This window comes from Chaetodon auriga, chromosome 1 (assembly GCF_051107435.1).
Source record: "Chaetodon auriga isolate fChaAug3 chromosome 1, fChaAug3.hap1, whole genome shotgun sequence".
In the NCBI taxonomy this organism is placed as follows: Eukaryota; Metazoa; Chordata; class Actinopteri; order Chaetodontiformes; family Chaetodontidae; genus Chaetodon; species Chaetodon auriga.
The window spans coordinates 22,059,292-22,078,307 of NC_135074.1; the positions used below are offsets into that span (position 1 = coordinate 22,059,292).

The following is a 19,016-nucleotide window of genomic DNA, read 5'->3' on the forward strand; positions in this document are numbered from 1 at the left end:
ATCCTGCATTTTCAGCAGATATCATTTCAATCACGTTAACTCAGAATTTAGGGATAAGCCTAATTTCATTAAAGGAATTAAACTGTGCTTTCCTGTACCTCACTGCCCTCCTGTGGTGTTCCGTGGTATTACAAGGTTGCCTAGGTGATTGCAGACCGCGAGAGATGCTGGAAAGTCTATCTGATGCCGACATGTTGCATCCAAAAGCTATTATGCTTTAATGTGAGGGTATAAATCTCCGCTGATGATGCCAGTGAATTTTCAGTATTTTCAGTTTTGTCCTCCTTTGGGTTCCTAAAGTGACCCTACTGAGCTCCCACGGCCATTATCTGCTCAATTGTGCAACACGAATGGGCAGATTCACTTTGACAAGGTGTTTGCTTTGCCAACAAAGTGTTGGAAACTGGCATGGCTTCCACATGGGGACTTTGAAATAGTAGGATGGATAAAGCAGAAAATGTGTTTGAGATTACTGGATACAAAAAAAACCCGAAAGACTAAATAAAGTTGAGCAAGTTCAGATTTGAGAAATCATCTGTTTAGGGTATGAAGAGTTTTACATAGTGGGAGTTTGGTGGATAATGCAAACTGAATATTGAATATTACTTCCACCTTTTGTAATATTTGGCTCCAAAGCAAAGCCTGGCTTCTTCTGGCTGTCAGCACATTTGTTACAATATGAACATCTATGTTAAATCTGTTCTTCTTCAGGAGTGCTTGTGATCTCTCAGGGTTTCACTTACAGTGCAACGGTAAACAATCTGTCGTTTTTTAATCTACATTTCTATCTTTAAGTAAGCCATCAGCACCAAAGCTGTCATTAATTAATTAGTAATGTCACTATTAATTATTGTTTTGAGCTTTCGTGTATGGGTGGAGTTCGGGGTTGTGGAGTAATTAAAGTGGTGAAATGTTAACTTCTGGCAATCCTCAGTGTTGTCATTAAGATAAAAAAAAAAAAAAAATCAATTAAAGTGGTATAAATAGACGTAAAAATGCAAAAGTCAACCAAAGTTTGGATTTCTTGGTTTTATTGAAGCCAGGGGTCTGATAAACATTTTCCTTATCTTTGTCAGCGTAAGAAGCTAGAGTCCACATGGCAGCTTAGAGGCTACAGAATTGTGTTAAAGTCATACAATCAAACTTCTGAATAATTCAGGACACAAAAATGCAGCCAGCCATGTGCTTACAATGTCTTGATATCCTGAATACAAAAGGACTGGAAGCAGAAGCTCAAAGTCTCATATACAGTAGATGTAGACTGTCGATAGTGGTCGAAGGCAATTCAGTTAGGATGTGAAGAGGCAGCTGCTTTCAACTGATGTCCGAGTACAAAAGTCACAACATCTGTTCATTATTCCATATTGGGAGCAACGTCTAATCTTTACAAAGAGTAAGTGCAACTTTGAGACCAAGCAGCATGAGAGCACTTCATTCCACTCAGCTAAATGCCAAATTTGAACGAGTGTGGCCATGTTTGATGAAGAAATAACAGTGTGGTCAATCAGGTTCGGGTGACACTTCAAAGCTCTTTCAACAGAAAACGGCTATGGGCAAAAACCATACTCGACAGCAAAAACGAAACATGCCTAAGTAGGATGTAAACACAAACAAGGGGGCGTTTCATGGGAAAAAGGGACAAACCTGATAATGAATGGAAATTTATTTGGTTTATCTACTTCAAGATGTCCCAAAAAAAAAAAACATCCCTAGCAAAGGTGTAATGACAATGACTTCTAGAGGATTGATCGTAAATGTTCAATATCACCAGCAGAGAGTTACTCCATTAACCACCGGGGGCACCTTCCATAACTTAAGCAGCAAAGGCGGATAAATAATAAAGTTTTACTGTGTAGGTTAACTTCTAGGTTCATTGCTAAATATTCTAAAAAGGCAAGGCGACAAAGCAAAATATGCATTCTGTATCTTTAACTGTACCAACAGGGAGGTGATACAAGTGTCCAAGGGAAAAGTGCTCGTTTCAACATGTGGCGGTTCTGCTCCTGGCTGTTCTTAAAAATTGTGCTTCATCCACTTCGGCAACAGACCCTCAGGTGCACATTCCACCCAGTCGCAATAAAAATAAAGGAAAAATACAAACAATAAGAGCTTCATTTTGATCAAAAGTAGATCCGGAACAGATGTGTAGCATCATTTTGACAACAAATCAAGCATAAAGCACACTGTACATCAAACGGTCTTGTGGTTATTCCCTTACAATTTTTAAAAAAATGAAGCTAAATTGAAGACCAGTTTAGAGAATTAACCATGATCTACTGTACATAATTATTTTTCCTTTGACTCCTGAAACCCCAGACATGGTCGAGTGGGGTAAGGCATCATTACCATTTGTATAGGGTGTTATTCAAAACAAGTGTTCATAGGCAGGTCTGATGTTTGGAATGCAAGCGCTCCATGCAAGAGTAGGATAAAAATGGCCACTGGTTAATCTTATGGATGATTAGCAACTATAAAAGCAGAAAATAGTGACTAATATGCATCTTTGGTTCCATGTTCCAATTCACTCCAGTTTTTCCTTTTTTTTGCTATTATTTTAATAGCAAATAGCTGCTCTCTTCACACTTGCCATTAATTCTGTGAAAACTACTGATGTACACTATCCATAGGATTAAGTAGGGCCTGGCATACAGACAATGATAATGTACACTTAGTTCATTCTGATTAGATTATGGTGTCATGAAACCATAATTGTCATCACAGATTATCTGATATGGTACAGTATAATTGCTTTGATAAAAAAAAGAGAGAGAAATTACGTAACACAATTAAGCAACCCCTTAAGGACACACAAATTAATTAGGAGCATTCCTGTGAAGGCAGGGCGCCCAGTGTGACAAACTGTTAGCTGTGCATTGAAGGCAAAGGTTGTCATTTTAAATGGGCACTGAAAGAGAGCGAACAAAAAGACTCACGACTGGACAGGTTTCCTACAGGGATGTGTTTCTACAGCTACTCCATGTAGAAACTGGGAATGTTTTAACTGACATGTGAAGTACAGTGTGAATAAAACACGTGAAACCACGATGGACAGTGCTGTCAGGACACAATATCTCGTTTTGTTCGAACCACAACAAACCATTGTGTGTCTTTTGGCTGCAAAGCGAGTGGTTTCAACCACAGCAAGTGTTCGTTTGGGGGACCCAAAAGTTCCATCGTGTGGTTTCCTTCTTAATATCAGCAGCCTTTACAGTTTGTATGAAGGCATTCAATCTATTGCTCTATTGAACACTATCAGCTAGGTCACAGAAATCTTAATTCTGAAAAATAACAGAGACCACAGGCTTGTTGTACATTAACAAAAATGTAAAATGAAATAAATTATTTGGATGACAAGAAATGGACAAAAACCTTTTAACTGATGGTGCTACAGTGCATTTCCTCGTATGTAGACAAGCACCTCTACTATGACACAAACAGCTAACTGTGCGAGGCACTTAGGAGTTATAGTAGGAAAGATGCTGCCCAACCCCCACCCCAAATATACACACCTGTAGCTAAAGAAGCGATTCTGCTGCGACCTCTAAGCCTGTCAAATCCCAACCAGTCTCATTTAGTCAAAGAAGCTATTTTCAGAATTTGGACAGAATTGCATTTTATACAAAATCAAAGTTAACCTGAATAGATTTGTTTGTACTTATATTTACAGAATCCTTCGAGATGATTAGGGCGAATGATATGATATGCTATCAGCTATGTGGACTTGTCATATTAGTGTCATGACGTCAGTGGCATTTTAACATGTTATGTGATACAGATGAATGTTTCCTCAGACCGATAAATGGTGCACAAAATAAAATAAAAAGGAGGAACTTTGTATAAATACATCAGTATCATATCCAACATTTTTTACATACTACATATGTTTGCAAGTATTTTAATTACTTTTCTCAATGAATATATTTAAAGTTTAAATACCTTTCCCAATCGCAACCAAATTCCTTCCATGAGATAAGCTGAACCAGATGCCACAGGAGCAGTAATATTTCCACTCTTTAAACCCATGAGGAGGGTGTTCAACCCCAGGAACTGGGGGGCCTGCAGCCCAGCACATCAGGCTGGCTGCCAGGGAGTGTGCACACATTTCCATGAACTGACATCCCTCACAAAATAACATTTACAGTGGAAGAGAGGACAGAAATAAAGCCAAGCCTTCAGCACTTATCATCTCATTAACACCTCCATCCTCTCTCTCTTCCCATCTCACCAGAACACCAAAATATCTGATAGCATCTGAAACTCATTTTGGTGAAACCACTGTGTGCTGACTGATATAGACATTGGGAATTTGGTCAATTTTTTTTTTTCTTTTTGCTCACATGTACATGTATTCTTCCAGAGTATTAATGCAGTGGACGATGAAGCTGTTTTTGTTGCCTTCACGCTTCGTTCTCTGTCGGCGGTGGTATGTTGTTAGCTGAAACCATGGAGTCTTGTTTGCGAGTCATCCTGTCCAACTCGGCCTGGACATCAGTCAAACCCGGCTTCTGCCCTTGGAAAATACAGGAGACAAAGTCCAAAAGTAATCTCCTGTAGCGTCTGTACGCATTCACAAATAAGTTTTCTATGACCAGCAAGCGGATGGACGGGGGTTGGATGGTGATGCGGTCCCATGCTGGAGATTGGCGAGTCGCCGCCACGGTTAACACACATGCGAAACTAATCATCAGACAAAGGGAACATGTACTCATGCATTATTCTTTCAGCTGGATCTCACAAAGATGTTAACACTGCTCAGCGCTGGAACAAAAAGTACATGTCAGTGGTCCCAGACAGAGAGATGAGTTATGCAACGTTTCCCTCGATGTTTCACTGGGAACATTCAGCCATTTCACAAACACTACTACTTTGTTATATTTTAATAATATAACAAAGCTTAAAAAAAAAAGAAGTGCTGTAGCTGAAAATAAGAACTGTTGACATGCAGAACAGCTGAGGTTACTCAAGTAAAAATAACAGGTATATAAATTAGTAGAGCAAGACAGCAGTGGGATATGACGTGGAGTGAGTGACATTAGTTTCCTGGGGGCACTTATGATTGGAGGTTTGGTGCATACAGGCCTGTCACAAGTTTCCTCAGCAGTCAGAAGGTCAGTCAAAGAGGACAACTTTTCTTTTTCTCCTGCTATAACCTTCTCTCTCAGGCTGTAGAGATAAAACTCCAGACAGCAAAAAGGTCCACAGGCTCTATCAACAAAAGGCCCTGTTTCTAACACCTCTTGACTTAAGTGTGCATGCAGTCCATGCTGAGATGGATCTAAACGCACAGGATGCTATAAGTCAACATTAATGCTTTTACAGCTGACAGACAACTGCTAACCTGTAAGGAGGAAGGTTTGAAAAACAGAAAGCGACCAGTGGTGAGAGCGCTGGAACAAGAGGCTGTACCTGTTTTCTTGGCGGACCCTTGCACTCCAGCTCCAACTGCGCCACTTCCTGGGCTCCCTGGGGATCCAGTCTTTTTACTCAACAGGCTGTTGAAGAAGTTGGCCAGCACTCCTTCATTGGCAGCCCCAGCTGCAGGAGAAACATGGAACTTATAATCACTTGTCTATTAATAAAACCCCCCCCTTTCTTGTGAAATTTGTCAACGATAAGATTAGAAACACAAGTTGTTATTGGTTGTACATATTATTCTTGATAATAGCCAACACCCACTACACTTAATTATTGAGATACTAGTTACCATCTCAACACTAAGGCTTCTGAAAAAACACAGGCTGACTATTGACCGATTACCGACTCCTTCTTTTCAAATACATATCTATTGTTTCTGCCACATACAGTGGAATCATCTTTTTGTAAAATAAGGATATGTCTTCATCTTTTTTCTTCAAATTGAGAACAAAAGCCCTTTGACCGTATCAAGAGTTGGTGTATGTGCACCACCCTCAAACCACATGTTTGTCTCAGAGGACTTTACGATCTGAACAGCATATGACACCCTCTATCTTAGGATCCTTAATTTGGATAAGAAAATACTCCACAAAGCTTCCTTTATCAGGAGAAAAATGCAGTGATACAGTCGAAATGTGTTGATGAAGTTGCTCCAACCACAGAGAACTTTCACACAGAGCAAAGAAAGTCTACAAAAATTGCTGTAGATGCAATTTCAACTCCACTAACAACAACAGGCGACGGTTAACAGACCTCTATTTAATATAGTTAAATCCAGCAGTCAGGTTTTAAGTTGGAATGCGTTACCCCCCTACTGCACTTACTGAAGAGGAAAAAGTCTATTATGTGAATTATTTCAGTTGTTACCTCTTGGGGGCAATATTGCAGCACTTCAGGAAAAACTTGTTCTCATTACAGCCAAATGATCGAAAATGAATGTGAAGGATTGCAATCAAAGAATCCTGAATTAAACAGAAAAGACTGTGCAAATCCCTGGTACAAACTATGTAAAGTAGGGAGCACTGAAGTACAAGGCATGGTTCTCAGTGTGTGTGTACGACAATAACGGAGCACTCATAGAGCTCCTACCTTTCATGTTAGGGTCAGGCTTTTTGACAGCAGCCATTGGTGAGCCACTGGACACTGTGGGCTGGCCGGCGCGACCTGCAGGCCTGGGAGACCCCGAGGCCGTCCGTCCTGGAGACTCCTGCGACATAGAAACCAGAGCAAGACTGTGATCCCAAACAAGGAGCTTAGTTTGTCTGCAAATGTAAAGACAAATAATAAATCCAGCCATTTCTATGATGCCACATTTGAGGGATGTTAAGACACTCACTGTTGCACCTCTTGTTGGCGTGGCTGGCTGCTTTGCTAACAAAGACTGGAGAGACAAAAAAGGTACAAAGTGAGTGGCTTAATTCAGACGTGGTTTATGATTCCAGCAATTCGTTCCTATGCAGGCTCAGAAGAAAAGCATTGGGTCAAAATGGATACTGCAAACAGACATGGTTGTCCACAAACAGAAGAGCAGTCAGTGCAGATTAAGGTAAATTTTGTATAAAAATAATACATTTTGTAGAAAAGAGGCCTCAACTAACACTGAACACTTCCCTAAGCTGCAAAACTGAAGCCCCAGTCGAGTGTTTTATTTAGATTGCCTTCCTGATTTATCTGTCTATAAAACAGAAGTGAGGGCAATGTTATGAGGAAGTTTAAGATGTCACCAGCACAGGAGTACAGTACACAAATTTGTGTAATCATGAAAATATCAGTTCAGGATTAGAGGACACTTTGATAAGAGGTGACTTTTTTTTTTTTTTGAAAGCTTGCTGACACTCTGTCAGTCTTGTTGGCAGGTGACACAAATCATTTAATATGCAAGAAAGATTGACACATACCTGTTGCTTCATCAGGAATACCTGCTCATCCTCTGCATTTATCTCTTTGTCATGAACCAGCTGAGAACAAGAGCACAAGCAGAAAGCATGGGCTTATCTGAATGGACCTTTAAGCTGCACTGTTAACCTTAAAGCGTCAGTACTTGCGCTGCCATACCTTTCGTACTGGAGGCTTTGTGATAAAATCTTCAAATGGATCTTCAGGTCTGACTGTTGTGAAGTTTTCATGCAAAATCCCGATTTTCTTCTCATTATCCCATCCAGATGGACTGAAAGCAAGGAAGAGATGGTTGTTGACAATTATGATTATTATGTTCCCTTGGAATAAAAATGAGAATTTGGTTTTTGGTATGTCCCATTAAACACTGATTAACTAAACAAACTTGTGCATCTGTAGCTTCACTTACATGAACACTGCATCCTTCTCCACCACTAAGGCAGGTGTGGTGAACTGGAAGTCATACATCTTATGTACTATATATTTGTAAAGCAGGTCCAGGTTCTTCTCCTCTTTGACTGAAGTATAGATCAGTCCAGCTCCATCTGTTTAATTCAGTTAAGACAGCAGTCGTTGGGGTAACGAAAGACAGAAGATGGTAGATAACCAATGAGACAACACAGGCCACTGTCTGTCTGAACAGTCAAAGCTACAGAGATCACTGTGACTAATTACAAACACATCGCGCATTAAAAGGATACAGTGTAAGGAAAATCGCCTGATGTGGGACTGGATGAAATCGAAGTGCTCCTCTCTGTAGTCGTGCTCCTTCTCTAGTATGCTGACGGCGTCACACTGAAGAATAAACAATTGAGGGAGTGAGAAGAACATTTTAATTACACAGCGCTCTCTGCGTTTCTGTTGTGACTCTAGACAGAACAAGATTTTTATTTCTAGAAATCTGTCAATCCACACTGACAGGGAGAGATGCTGTTGCAGTGCACATCAATACGTCCCCCCTCCGATGCTTTTATGTTCCAAGTGTTGTTTGTACCTAGTAAACACGATGTCATAGGAAACAAAACCAGTGAGAGCAAACAGCTGAGGTCGGAGCTGGTGTGGACTTGTGAGGACGTTGGTGGTCTTTGGAGGCTCTGGGCAGATTTTTGGTGTGCTGCCTACTGAACCTCTGCTACAACCAGGCATGACTTCTGCTTTCACCTCTGTGGGGCTGATCAGCAACTAGACATGGTGGCGATGCGGCAGTGGATGCAGTGGAATACAATACTTCCTGCCAATGTTGCGTACAGATTTTTGACTGGGGTGGCCAAGTGGGGCACTGACTTTTGCAGGGGTGGCATAAAGTGTGTACACACGCACATACAGACAAGTCGGAATAGCCTTAATTTACCATTTACTTCTTCATCTACTTGAATTACTAACATGACAGTATCGTCCAGTTTCTTACATTCATGTGTTTATGGTTTTAACTTTTGTGACAAAGATTCAAAAGATAAATAGTCGTACCAGCACAGTAGCATTACACAAATATAACACAAAGTGTCCATACTTTGCTTAAGTCCTCAAAAAGTACCTCCAAAAGTAGGCTGGAAAAGAAAATAATGTATATTCAAAAATACTCGTTAGACAGCTGGTTCAAACTAAGGTACCACCTGTCACTGAGCAGGAAGTCAATCATACTTTGACATAATGGGTTGGTACTTTGGCGGCCAATCAGATTTCAGGGATGGCCAGTGCCATCCCAGGCCCCCCTTCTGGACGAACCCCTGCTTCCTGCCCTTGGGTCTCTGGTGTAGGTCCTATTACTAGTCATGACAAAAGGGGTGAGGTTCAAAACAATGCTGACAGCAGAGTTTTATAATAAGAAGTGAAACGATTTCCTTTATTTTTGGCATCTATTGCTAACATAAAATAATGAACAGTAAATAATGGTCTTGAATAATGACCTTCTCTGCCAAGAGGAAAACCTTTTCTCTGACAAGGGCTAGACAGAGACACCAAAGACAAAAAGGCATATTCTCGATTTTTTGTCATAGTTAGCATGTGAAGCTCTGCTGATGGCTACACTGTGTTTTTCAGCACTAATCTTTGCCTCGAGGGTTAGCAAGGAAGCATAATGGTAGCTTTTCATTAGACAAGACGGTCTCACAAAGCACAACACAAAACTGGTTCATCTGATACACACATGTACCAGTGCAGAATGGGCAGTCTCTACATATGGTCTGTGCTTGTCATGGTGGCAATTCAAGAACACTGCAGAACCATGCAGTGAGGGTGGCTGTCAAGGTGTCACAGGACGCTTTCTGTGCTTGTCTACCTCAGGCAACTCTGAGCTAAGTAGAGAGAAGTATCTACAGGCTAACAGGGCTGAGGCTGCAGAAGTTTAACAGCAGACCCCACCAAGTATCGGCAGTGAAGAGAAGAGACAGACCATGACAAGTGGCCTGAAACAGATGGCCCAAAAGAGGTTCGGGAAAACCATTCAGCAACTAAAAAGAGGGTGGCAGGACATTACTTAGGGAGTGCACCAAGTTACGTTATCCTAAATCAGAATCCCTTGACTTCTCTGATAGTACAATTGAGTTAAGAGCACTTTGAGGAACTCCCAAATCCAGTGGACACACCGTCTGAACGGAAGGCAATGGCTCTTTTGGAGGAAATAGATGATATAATAAGAATCATTTCTAAAAACAAACTTGTTGAGGCTGCATGTGTGAAATATGGGAAGCTGCATCTATTATAGTAGCAAAATAGTTAACCAAGTAGTGAGAAGTAGTTAATCAATCTTATGACACCTGTCATAAGGATTAAGAGTGGACACCATATTTGAATGGACACCAGACATACATACAACAACAGCGATCCTTTTGCAGTTGGCCGTTTCTTATCTTTTGCAGCAAATGGAGCTAAATCACTGCACTGCATCGCTGTGATTAAGTATTCCTTTAGATTTTATGTTGCATCATTCATTTGGTTCTTTCATCTCAAGGAGTTCCTATCAGGTCAGAGAAGCTTTGATAGATTGGTAAGACCTCTCACAACACCAAAACATTAGCTGCCTCTAGATAGTGTCTGGTTTCACACACAAGACTTTAGGGACTATAGGAATTACTTACCTTTGTGCAAACTATTAGCACTGGAATGCCCAGGTTGTGTGTGAGTGTGTTGTCCCCAAGTGGTAGCACAACAGCCTCGTCTTCCCCTGCTGGCGCGGCCCGTCTCTGTGGGGAGGATGGGGTGGCATCTTCCGGTTCTACGTACTCTTGAAACGCTTTCACCACTAGTGGAAAGACAAAGGGAATAAAGGATGAGAATTCAGACCATTACTGGACAGTACATACAGCTCCAGGTGAGCCCAGTAATGCTGAAGATTAGCTCAGTCCAATGCCTTTATCTGCCTCACCATTTCTTAATGAAAAAGCTTGGACTCACACACTCTCCTGTAAAAAAAAAAAAAAAATCATGCCAATCATAGACAAAAGCTTATTCACCTTGTTTTCCATGTCATAGTTGACCTGTTTTAAAATAAATCACGACACATATTTGTATCGTAAGAAAATTTAAATCCAAAAGGAGATCTCATTAAGTACGAGTAGGTATAAATAAAATATTGAACCATCGGCAGCCATGTGGATCTGTGTCTGTAATAACAAAATCTCTCAACTCTGGAAAAAAAACAGAAGAACATCAAGCTGACCAATAAAGGTTTGTTCACTTCAGTAAATAGCAGAGACCCCAGAAGTTATGTTTCAGGACAATTCAATTTAATTCACTAATTCACTTCAGGTTATTTTGAGATTCATTTCTATGCAGATAATGTTTAGGTTGCAAAATTAACTGATGTATACATCCTTTCCAGGATCCATTGTTCATATTTAGAAGTTTATACAGTATTAATCATTGAGGATGTGCTGTTGGCTTCCGCCACCAGGTTGTGCCTATGAAAGGTGAGAGTTTTGAAGCACAAGCAGAAGAACAACTTCCTCTGTTGCTGTTGAATGTTGCAGTAGTTAGCACAAAACTAGCCAGTTTTAGCAGCAGAAAATATATGTTGGCTGAGTATAAGCAGTATATACTGCTAAGAAATTGAAAGTTTTATTACAGCCCAGAGTGAGCCAGAGTCTCTGCCTGCAACACAGAAATATTTCGGTACAAACATAAAAGCCAGTGTGACAGATAACCCAACAACGTTTACCTGCCAAATGGAAAATATACCTGCATTTTGCGCTTTCGGACACTGTCTGTAGCCTAGAGAGGTAATTTTTTGAGGTGCACGTCATGGCATCGTTGGTAAAGCTACAGAGCAACTCATAACCTCGGCAACACCCTGACGCAGAACTATAAACCTGGTTTTACAGCTCACAGTTAACTATTGTGCTCAGCCTCAAACTATGCCCCTGAGCTGAGATCACAGGCTACATTTAACTGGCTTATTAAAATATACCCACCCCTGCCCAATGACTGATGACGAAAATACCAAACTTAAATGCACAAACAAATCATTACTGTTAATGTACTGTATATTTCAGCATCATTAGTGTTAATCACAACAAATTTCCACCTTTACATTATAAGTGTACATAAGTAAGTGAAAGGTAGAAAAAGATGAAGAAATGGCATCCTTCACTATCCTATTGTGCTGCCCCAGCTGTCAAGACATTTACAAAGCTGCGGTGTGAGGTGGTGGTGTTGGGGGGGGGGTATGTGCAGGAAGCTTTGGCCTACTTCCTCAGGAGCTTCGGGAATGCAGCTGGGGACAGCCCACAAAGCCGGACTGACTTGCTGTTTTGCGCCTCCTTTACTTTCAAATGCAGGATTTAGTATATGGGGCAAGAACTGGTGTTATAAGCAATCTAAAAGGGAACCCTTCTTGGATACAGGATTACACAAATCCAGTACACATGGACAAATGGGGATGGGGAATGTACATTAGGGCTTAAGAGACATCTGAATTTAATTTGACCGATTGCTAAAAGAAGCCCAACTTTCACTGAACTTCCCAGTGCAGACCTCATGTGTGTCTGATTGGCCTTGACATGGCGCACAACTAACATCTACTGAATGAAACAATCAGCAAGGCGCTGATCAAAACCTGACAGTATTTACTGATCTTCTTTTCAGATGTTGTGAATATCTTCTGACTAGTCAGAAAATAATATAATAAAAGCCACACATCATCAAAAAAAACCAGCTCTTTCCACTGCCATCCATTCATCATGATGCTTTGTCTCTACCACAGTAGCACACTTTTTATGGGCAAGGGGCTGAATGATATGCAATGACAAAAATCATATTATTTTGACAGATGTGCGATTGCCATGTGAGTCACAACTTTAGTGGGAGTCTGTACCAAACAATGTGTGTTCCATTACATCTGGAGAATATGATTTGTAGGCCACAGCAGTGTTTAAATATGATGGTATGCTGTGACACATTTTACCTTTCTCCAAAATTTGGATGTTGTGCTCGGCCATACTGCAAGTTGGATAATATTTTTGATTAACTGTTCAGCCCTATGTGGGCATTTTGACACTATTTTTACTATGAAAACTTAATTCTCTGTGATTTCAAGCCTACACAAGCTGAGTAAGAGATGATAAAAGGAGTGCTTGAGTGGAGTATCACTTTAAAGTGCAAAGTGAAAGAGACAAGGACGGACAGACTTTGGCCAACAATTTATCTGTTCTGCAAACAACGGTGAGGTCATAATGCAATGGCACACATAATCAAGGACTTATTAGGTATCTTCATTTCTTGAAAGATGTCCCTAAAAGACAAAGCTCAATTTCAGCTATGATTAAACAAATAAGGTCTCACTGTCTATTGTAAGACATGCCAACCATCTGCATCAGTCATAAACTGTTTACCACTCCATGCTGCTGGCTCATGGCTAAAGCATTTTCATAGCTGTCAGGTTACTGGTTTCCTTTAATTTAAGTGAAACCGACCTAGAGTCAAAACAAAATACCCAAGATATTTGCCTGCACACCATTGGCAGCGACTGTAGCTAAAAAGAAATCCTTGTCTCATCACCACCACAGAAGTCTCTGACTGAAATATTTCTCATTTCTACGTGTGGTCCCGGCAGCAATGGGTCGATCCTGTAATTTAACTTGAGACGACTCCAGCAACCAGCCTACTTCAGTTACAGCACAGCAGGAGTCAGAACGTCCAGCCAACTGACAGTATTCAGACCCACTCAGTTTACGGCCCTTCCTTTCCCCAACACTGCTGCTGGAAGGGGAGGGAACCATGATGCAAGACGGCTGCAAGACTCGTTGGACAAAAGCCACTGACACACACACACACACACACACACTTCCAGTCTGCCTGTCAGCCTGTCTCTCTCACTCACACACTCATATCCACAAATACGTAAGCTGACTTGGTCTCACCAATCTGCTACTGACATCACAACTGACATGCCGAAAGATGCTTTATCTGGATGACATGCTGCAACTAAAGTGGAAATCTGACCACGTCAGTGGGTGGAGTCAAATTGTTTTGGCCAAAGACCAAAAGTAGGAGGAACCCCTCAGAGACCTGACAAACAGAGTTAAAGTTAAGCCTCAAAAATTGACAAAATTGTTGGGACTGAAGAATAAAAACACCTGCACAGTACAGACAAACTCTACGACTGCACATGAGCTGTAATGAATGCTCAAGCCTATTTCCACTGAGCACAAGATAGAGCGTATACGTTCCAGGTGGTATTTCCTTTCTGCTGCATTGCATAAATCAACTATGCTATACAGGGACTTGAACTGAAATAAGCCAGTAAAACAAGTTGAAAATATGGAATCCATTAAAAGTCATTTTACCCACTTCAAGTGTTTGCAATTTACAATGTTTTAGTCATCACTTGGCTACCAACTTCCCTTTTCTTTTTCACATGTTTGCCAGCAGATTAAACTAGTTATTACCACTTGCCACTACTTGCCACTATATTAGCATGTTGTACGTCAAGACCTGTTCAGACAAACTGACCTGCAATGATTAAATAATTTGACTTCTTTGTCATAAGTCATTTCAGACTTGTAAGAGCAACAGCAGCAGGCGAACTTTGCAGTCAGACAAGAACTCCCTTTAAAACCCTGCAGACTGAGCTAAAGTATCTGAAAAGCAAGAAATCTGTCCAGACACAAAAGAACTATTCATAAGCGAGAGATGACCAGTTCTAAAATTAACAGGAGAACATAGGAGTGCATCACACTCATTGATCTGCAGAACTTGCCTCTAGCCAGAACACACAGCTGAGGATCATGGGCCCCTCTGATGATGACCTAGAAACATCCATGACAATGTGTAATGTTATACAGTCCTTGGCTTCCATGGTACTTAGCGACCAATCTCTCCTTTTTCCCAGCAGCCAGTCAGCAAGGACTCTGGCTGTTGTTACGTAAGACACCCATTGCTTCCATCCTAAGATGCTTCAGGCATATTTTCTGAGTGCTGTCTCTTTTTAGCCTTCTTCTGAGATACACCAATCTTAACAAACGGTCCACTTTAACAAATTTGTAGCATTTGAAGTTACAGTCACCGCTCGACTGATCAAATTATATTCAATCTTCATTCTTATTATTTCTGCATTCACTTTACATTGTCCAAATTCTCAACCAGAGACGGAGCCAGATACATGATAAAAAGGTACACATTCTGATTTGGGGGCACTGGTGGTTTGAGTGTTTAGCTATTTTCAGTGTTGGAAAATAAAACCCTTCAAAATAAAAGTTTGGGTTTATTATCAGAGCACATATTATTGAAGATTTACTAAATTGAAGGTGTCATTTTGAAACCATCCATAATGCGTGTAACACATGCGTAGACAGAGTCAAATATTACTTACTCTTCTGCTCCATTTCTCTCATTTCCTCAGGTGGGATCTTGAGCTTGTCCACATGGTCACGAAGCACACTGGCCCACTTCTGCAGCGACTCCATAATGGTCCAGGGCCGTGACATATCCACAACAAACAAAGCTAGACAGTCTGGTAGTGACTGAGCCGAAACAGCAAACTTAAGTAGGCCTTTGTGGTATAGGTCTCCATCCAGGATCCACACATTACAGCGAGTAAGATCTGCCAAGGAAAAGCAAAATACCAGTTAAATACAACCCAAACAATTACCGCTACTGCTGTAAAACAACCACAGAAAAGCTACCGCAGGTAAACTCACCATCTCTGTCCTCATCATGGACATTTAAGTACAGATACTCAAGTCCCCTCCCCTTCTTGTTGTGATCAGCTCCTTGAAGTTTGGCCACAAGTGTTGTCTTTCCTGATCCGTCCTCACCTGCAATACATTTTATTCATTGGTTTACAGGTGACACTTTTCATTATTATTACTAGCGGTCATACTATTGGTCAGTACATACGAATCATTGTGGATATTTTAGAATAACAGTGCGTATGCTGAACCAAAATCTTTTAAACTTACTGGCTATACAAAAAACATATCTAGACTTTACAGCCTTTCCTCCTAATATGCAATGACCACACATGTTCCCATGGCAGTCAGAGGGTCACACTAATCTCTCTGTTCAATAGCGGTATTTCTCACATTCTCACATGCAATTATGTCCCCAGCTGCAAAGACTTCTCTGTATTTTAAGTAAGTAAGTCTTCCTTTCAAGAGTGTGGGAAGAAAGACAGCTGAAAGTGCATGCCATTCCAAAAGTCAGAAAGGTTTTAATGTGCAACCAGTAGCTTTTGTGACTTCAGTGTGGTTTTGCAGTTTGCGGGCCCTCCGCTCCCCTCAGGGTTGACCATCACAAACACACTGCAAACACTGCAGAAGCATAAACGTTCACACACGGTGCTCAAGTAATACTTACCAAATACCAGGATATTTTTTCCTGATGGCAACTTTGAACTTGATCTTGTTGAAACTTCACTCAGTATTGAGGACCTACAAGAAATAACAAGACACACAGATGGCGTAGAGAAGTAAGACTGACAGTCCAGTGGCACACTGACAGCTCCCTGCCTCGAAACTTAGCTAACTTGCTAATAAAACAGTACATAGTCAGCCACCGTTACATAACTTCACCGTTACTTGTAACGATCGATAACATTATCCCGGTGTTTCAGCTAATCCACTGATGTGTGTATGTTCACGCGAAAAAACAGGAAATGATAAGTCATCTCCACTGACCGGTAACGGCTGCGTTAGGAGTCGCTTTAGCAGCTAAGGATCTGCATCCATGAACTAAAGTATTAAAACAATTAAATTAGTAATGTGGGATAGTATTAAAGGCTGGCTAAAACCAATATTACTTTCCTGCATAAATCGCTTGGTCGGTTTTGGTAACGTAATAGCTTGTTAACATTTACGCTCCTGTTAGCTTGTTGTATCCTGCATAAAGGAGCGAGTTAGTATTTAGGTTTTGTCTTGGCATGAACTACCAAAGCCCCTGACAGTATGAATGTCTCTCTCAAACTTTACTTGTCAATTCAACATTTCTTGGATTAGTAAAACTTGCTGCCGGTGAACCACAATTTAGCTAATCAGCAGTAACACTGGTTCACTTAGCATAGCTGACGTTAGCTGAGCTGCTAGCACAACGTTAGCACACTGACCGCCCAGCTACAGTTAGTGCTAATGTTACTGCTAGCCGGGCCGGTGTCTGATTCAGAGCAACCGGCAGTGACAAAGCAGAACCATTGCGGTTGTGCTTCTCCAAGAAGGGACACGACACTCATGAAGTCGTTAACAGAACAGCAGAACTTGCCAGAGGTTTTGTCCTTCTTCATCTTCGTTGTTATTGTCGCCTGCCCCGGCTGCGCCCGGGAGCTGTTTCTCCAGAACGGGAGCCATCTTCTCTTTCTACAACCACAAAGGCAAGGCCCTGCTTCTTGGGCACCACAAGCACCGCCTTCATCCAAGTGGCCAAGGGTGTGTTACATTCATTGACTGCTACGTCGCGACGGGACCCCAGGTCTGCTTCGCCACATCCGATGTTCAGTGAAGTGTCGTTATTGATTGCATCAGTATTCATTATAAGAAATTAAAGGTTTATTTGTAGAAAATATGATAATAATATATGTAAACAGTAACAGAACACAGGTGGACTATGTTTATGGTTAAAATCCGGGTTCAAACAATCAAGCACTACATCTGGCCACATTCCAATAAGTGATGTCATAGCAGCTGATGGAGAACAGTGTGTAATACCAACGAATTCATTGTGGCCTGTAACCTTTGCAGTTTGCTGTCTTCTTTCATCCAGTGTGGATTTGACCCTTAATTCTTAACTCCACAAACTCACCAGCTAAGTTCCACTGGCCAAGATGGGTCCACTTTCAATTTAAATCAATCAATTCTGGTATGACTTTGAGTTTCCTTAGAGCACATTTGTTCTTCTTGTGCTCGTCTTCAGCACATGTAATAATAATCAAGACAGTGGGCTTTGAAGGGGTGCTGTGGTCACCCAGCAGTCCAATAAACACATACTATGAAGGTATCCATAGATACAGTTGAACACAAGACGCTGGTTCAAGAGCTGCTCTCTGTTAAGGATGTTGATTTATAAAAGCTCATTTTTATGGGTTCAAGAATGATGGTGCTGTGAAATTGGTTTCATGTCTCTTCACCTCTGGCCTTTAACTCTGGATCCTGGTCATGTTTTCAACAGCTTTAGTGTCTAGTGTGAACTGAACCAATTATTTTGGCGGCCATGATAAATTTTGTCAAATCCAATCCAACCTTCACTACAAACCTTCAGCGTCCTCGAGGAAGTCATTGTGTGATGCCTTTTTTGTGATTTATCAACAGAATTGTCATACACTAACACATATGACCATGACATGCAAATAGATTAAATTAGAAATAAAATAATGTATGATGATGATGATGATGATGATGATGATGACGATGATGATAAAAAACATCATCGTCATCATTATCAAAACAGAGGCTGGGAAGGGGCTGACACAGCAAATATATGGTCATTTAATGTTTACTGTAAAGATGACCACAGCTTAAGGGTTTTCTAAACATCAATTATTTGCTTCTTCTACAAAGTGAAACAACTCAGGCATAAATCAGGGGATACTATGAGTCAAGTTGCCAACTTATTAAGCAAATTTTGGTCAACACAGAAATGTTCTTTAACAAAGTGCTCTATATGAGAGACAGTGAGAGGCACAGCTCCTTTAAGTGGAAAAATAACTGCAAAGAAAGTATTCATCTCACATTTTGTGTAATTATACTTAATTTGAACCCTTAAGCTCATTATATCAAACATTGTTTATAGTCATAGTTAGTTTTTGCATTATATATAATTGCACACTTGTTGTAAAACACTAAATGTCCAGTAGAGGGTGCTATTTATCTTCCTCTGAAGCTGAACACGTAGAAACCAACCATTTCAGTGCACCTCTCCTGTTTTTCCTGCAAAGACTAATATTGTACCAATCTGAACAGACGCTATATTTATGAAGCAAACACATTAGTTCACTTAAGTTAAGATGTTTATGGCATTCATTTATCTTTAAATCTGACAAATTATCCACAAATTGTATTTAACCATTATGAGTCCAAATTACCAGTGGATTTGTGTTGGTGTGCAGCTACTACACTTTGATTTCTTGTAACCTGGCACCTATTGTGTATACTGGTAGCCATGTTCTTGTTGACACTTGATGACAATTTCAGCTAGAGAAAGACAGAATACCTTTGGGTGGGTAAAGCCCAGACAAACTGAACCGGACTGCATCACAGTCATCAGCTAACTCTCCTAAAGTA

The 19,016-nt window shown here is 40.8% G+C and overlaps 1 protein-coding gene across 4 annotated transcripts; it reads right to left on the bottom strand.

Annotated features, from left to right (window-relative positions):
• Nucleotides 1–1,014: 1,014 nt before the first annotated feature.
• dync1li2 (dynein, cytoplasmic 1, light intermediate chain 2) lies at nucleotides 1,015–17,169 on the bottom strand. 4 transcript variants are annotated; one of them, XM_076729983.1, is made up of 13 exons: nucleotides 17,002–17,169; nucleotides 16,105–16,178; nucleotides 15,447–15,563; nucleotides 15,119–15,349; nucleotides 10,389–10,552; nucleotides 8,013–8,106; nucleotides 7,721–7,856; nucleotides 7,471–7,582; nucleotides 7,314–7,373; nucleotides 6,752–6,796; nucleotides 6,505–6,622; nucleotides 5,407–5,535; nucleotides 1,015–4,505 (listed from the first exon to the last, which is right to left on the bottom strand). In XM_076729983.1, exons 1-13 carry the CDS (start codon nucleotides 17,085–17,087, stop codon nucleotides 4,489–4,491), a joined length of 1,383 nt encoding a protein of 460 aa, XP_076586098.1. In that variant the 5' UTR covers nucleotides 17,088–17,169; the 3' UTR covers nucleotides 1,015–4,488. The 4 variants fall into 4 exon arrangements, 2 of the variants coding, with proteins under 2 accessions (XP_076586098.1, XP_076586088.1); XM_076729973.1 differs by having other exon boundaries at nucleotides 1,015–4,510; nucleotides 17,002–17,143; XR_013077153.1 differs by having other exon boundaries at nucleotides 4,332–4,505; nucleotides 5,076–5,535; nucleotides 17,002–17,157.
• Between the last annotated feature and the right edge of the window lie 1,847 nt (nucleotides 17,170–19,016).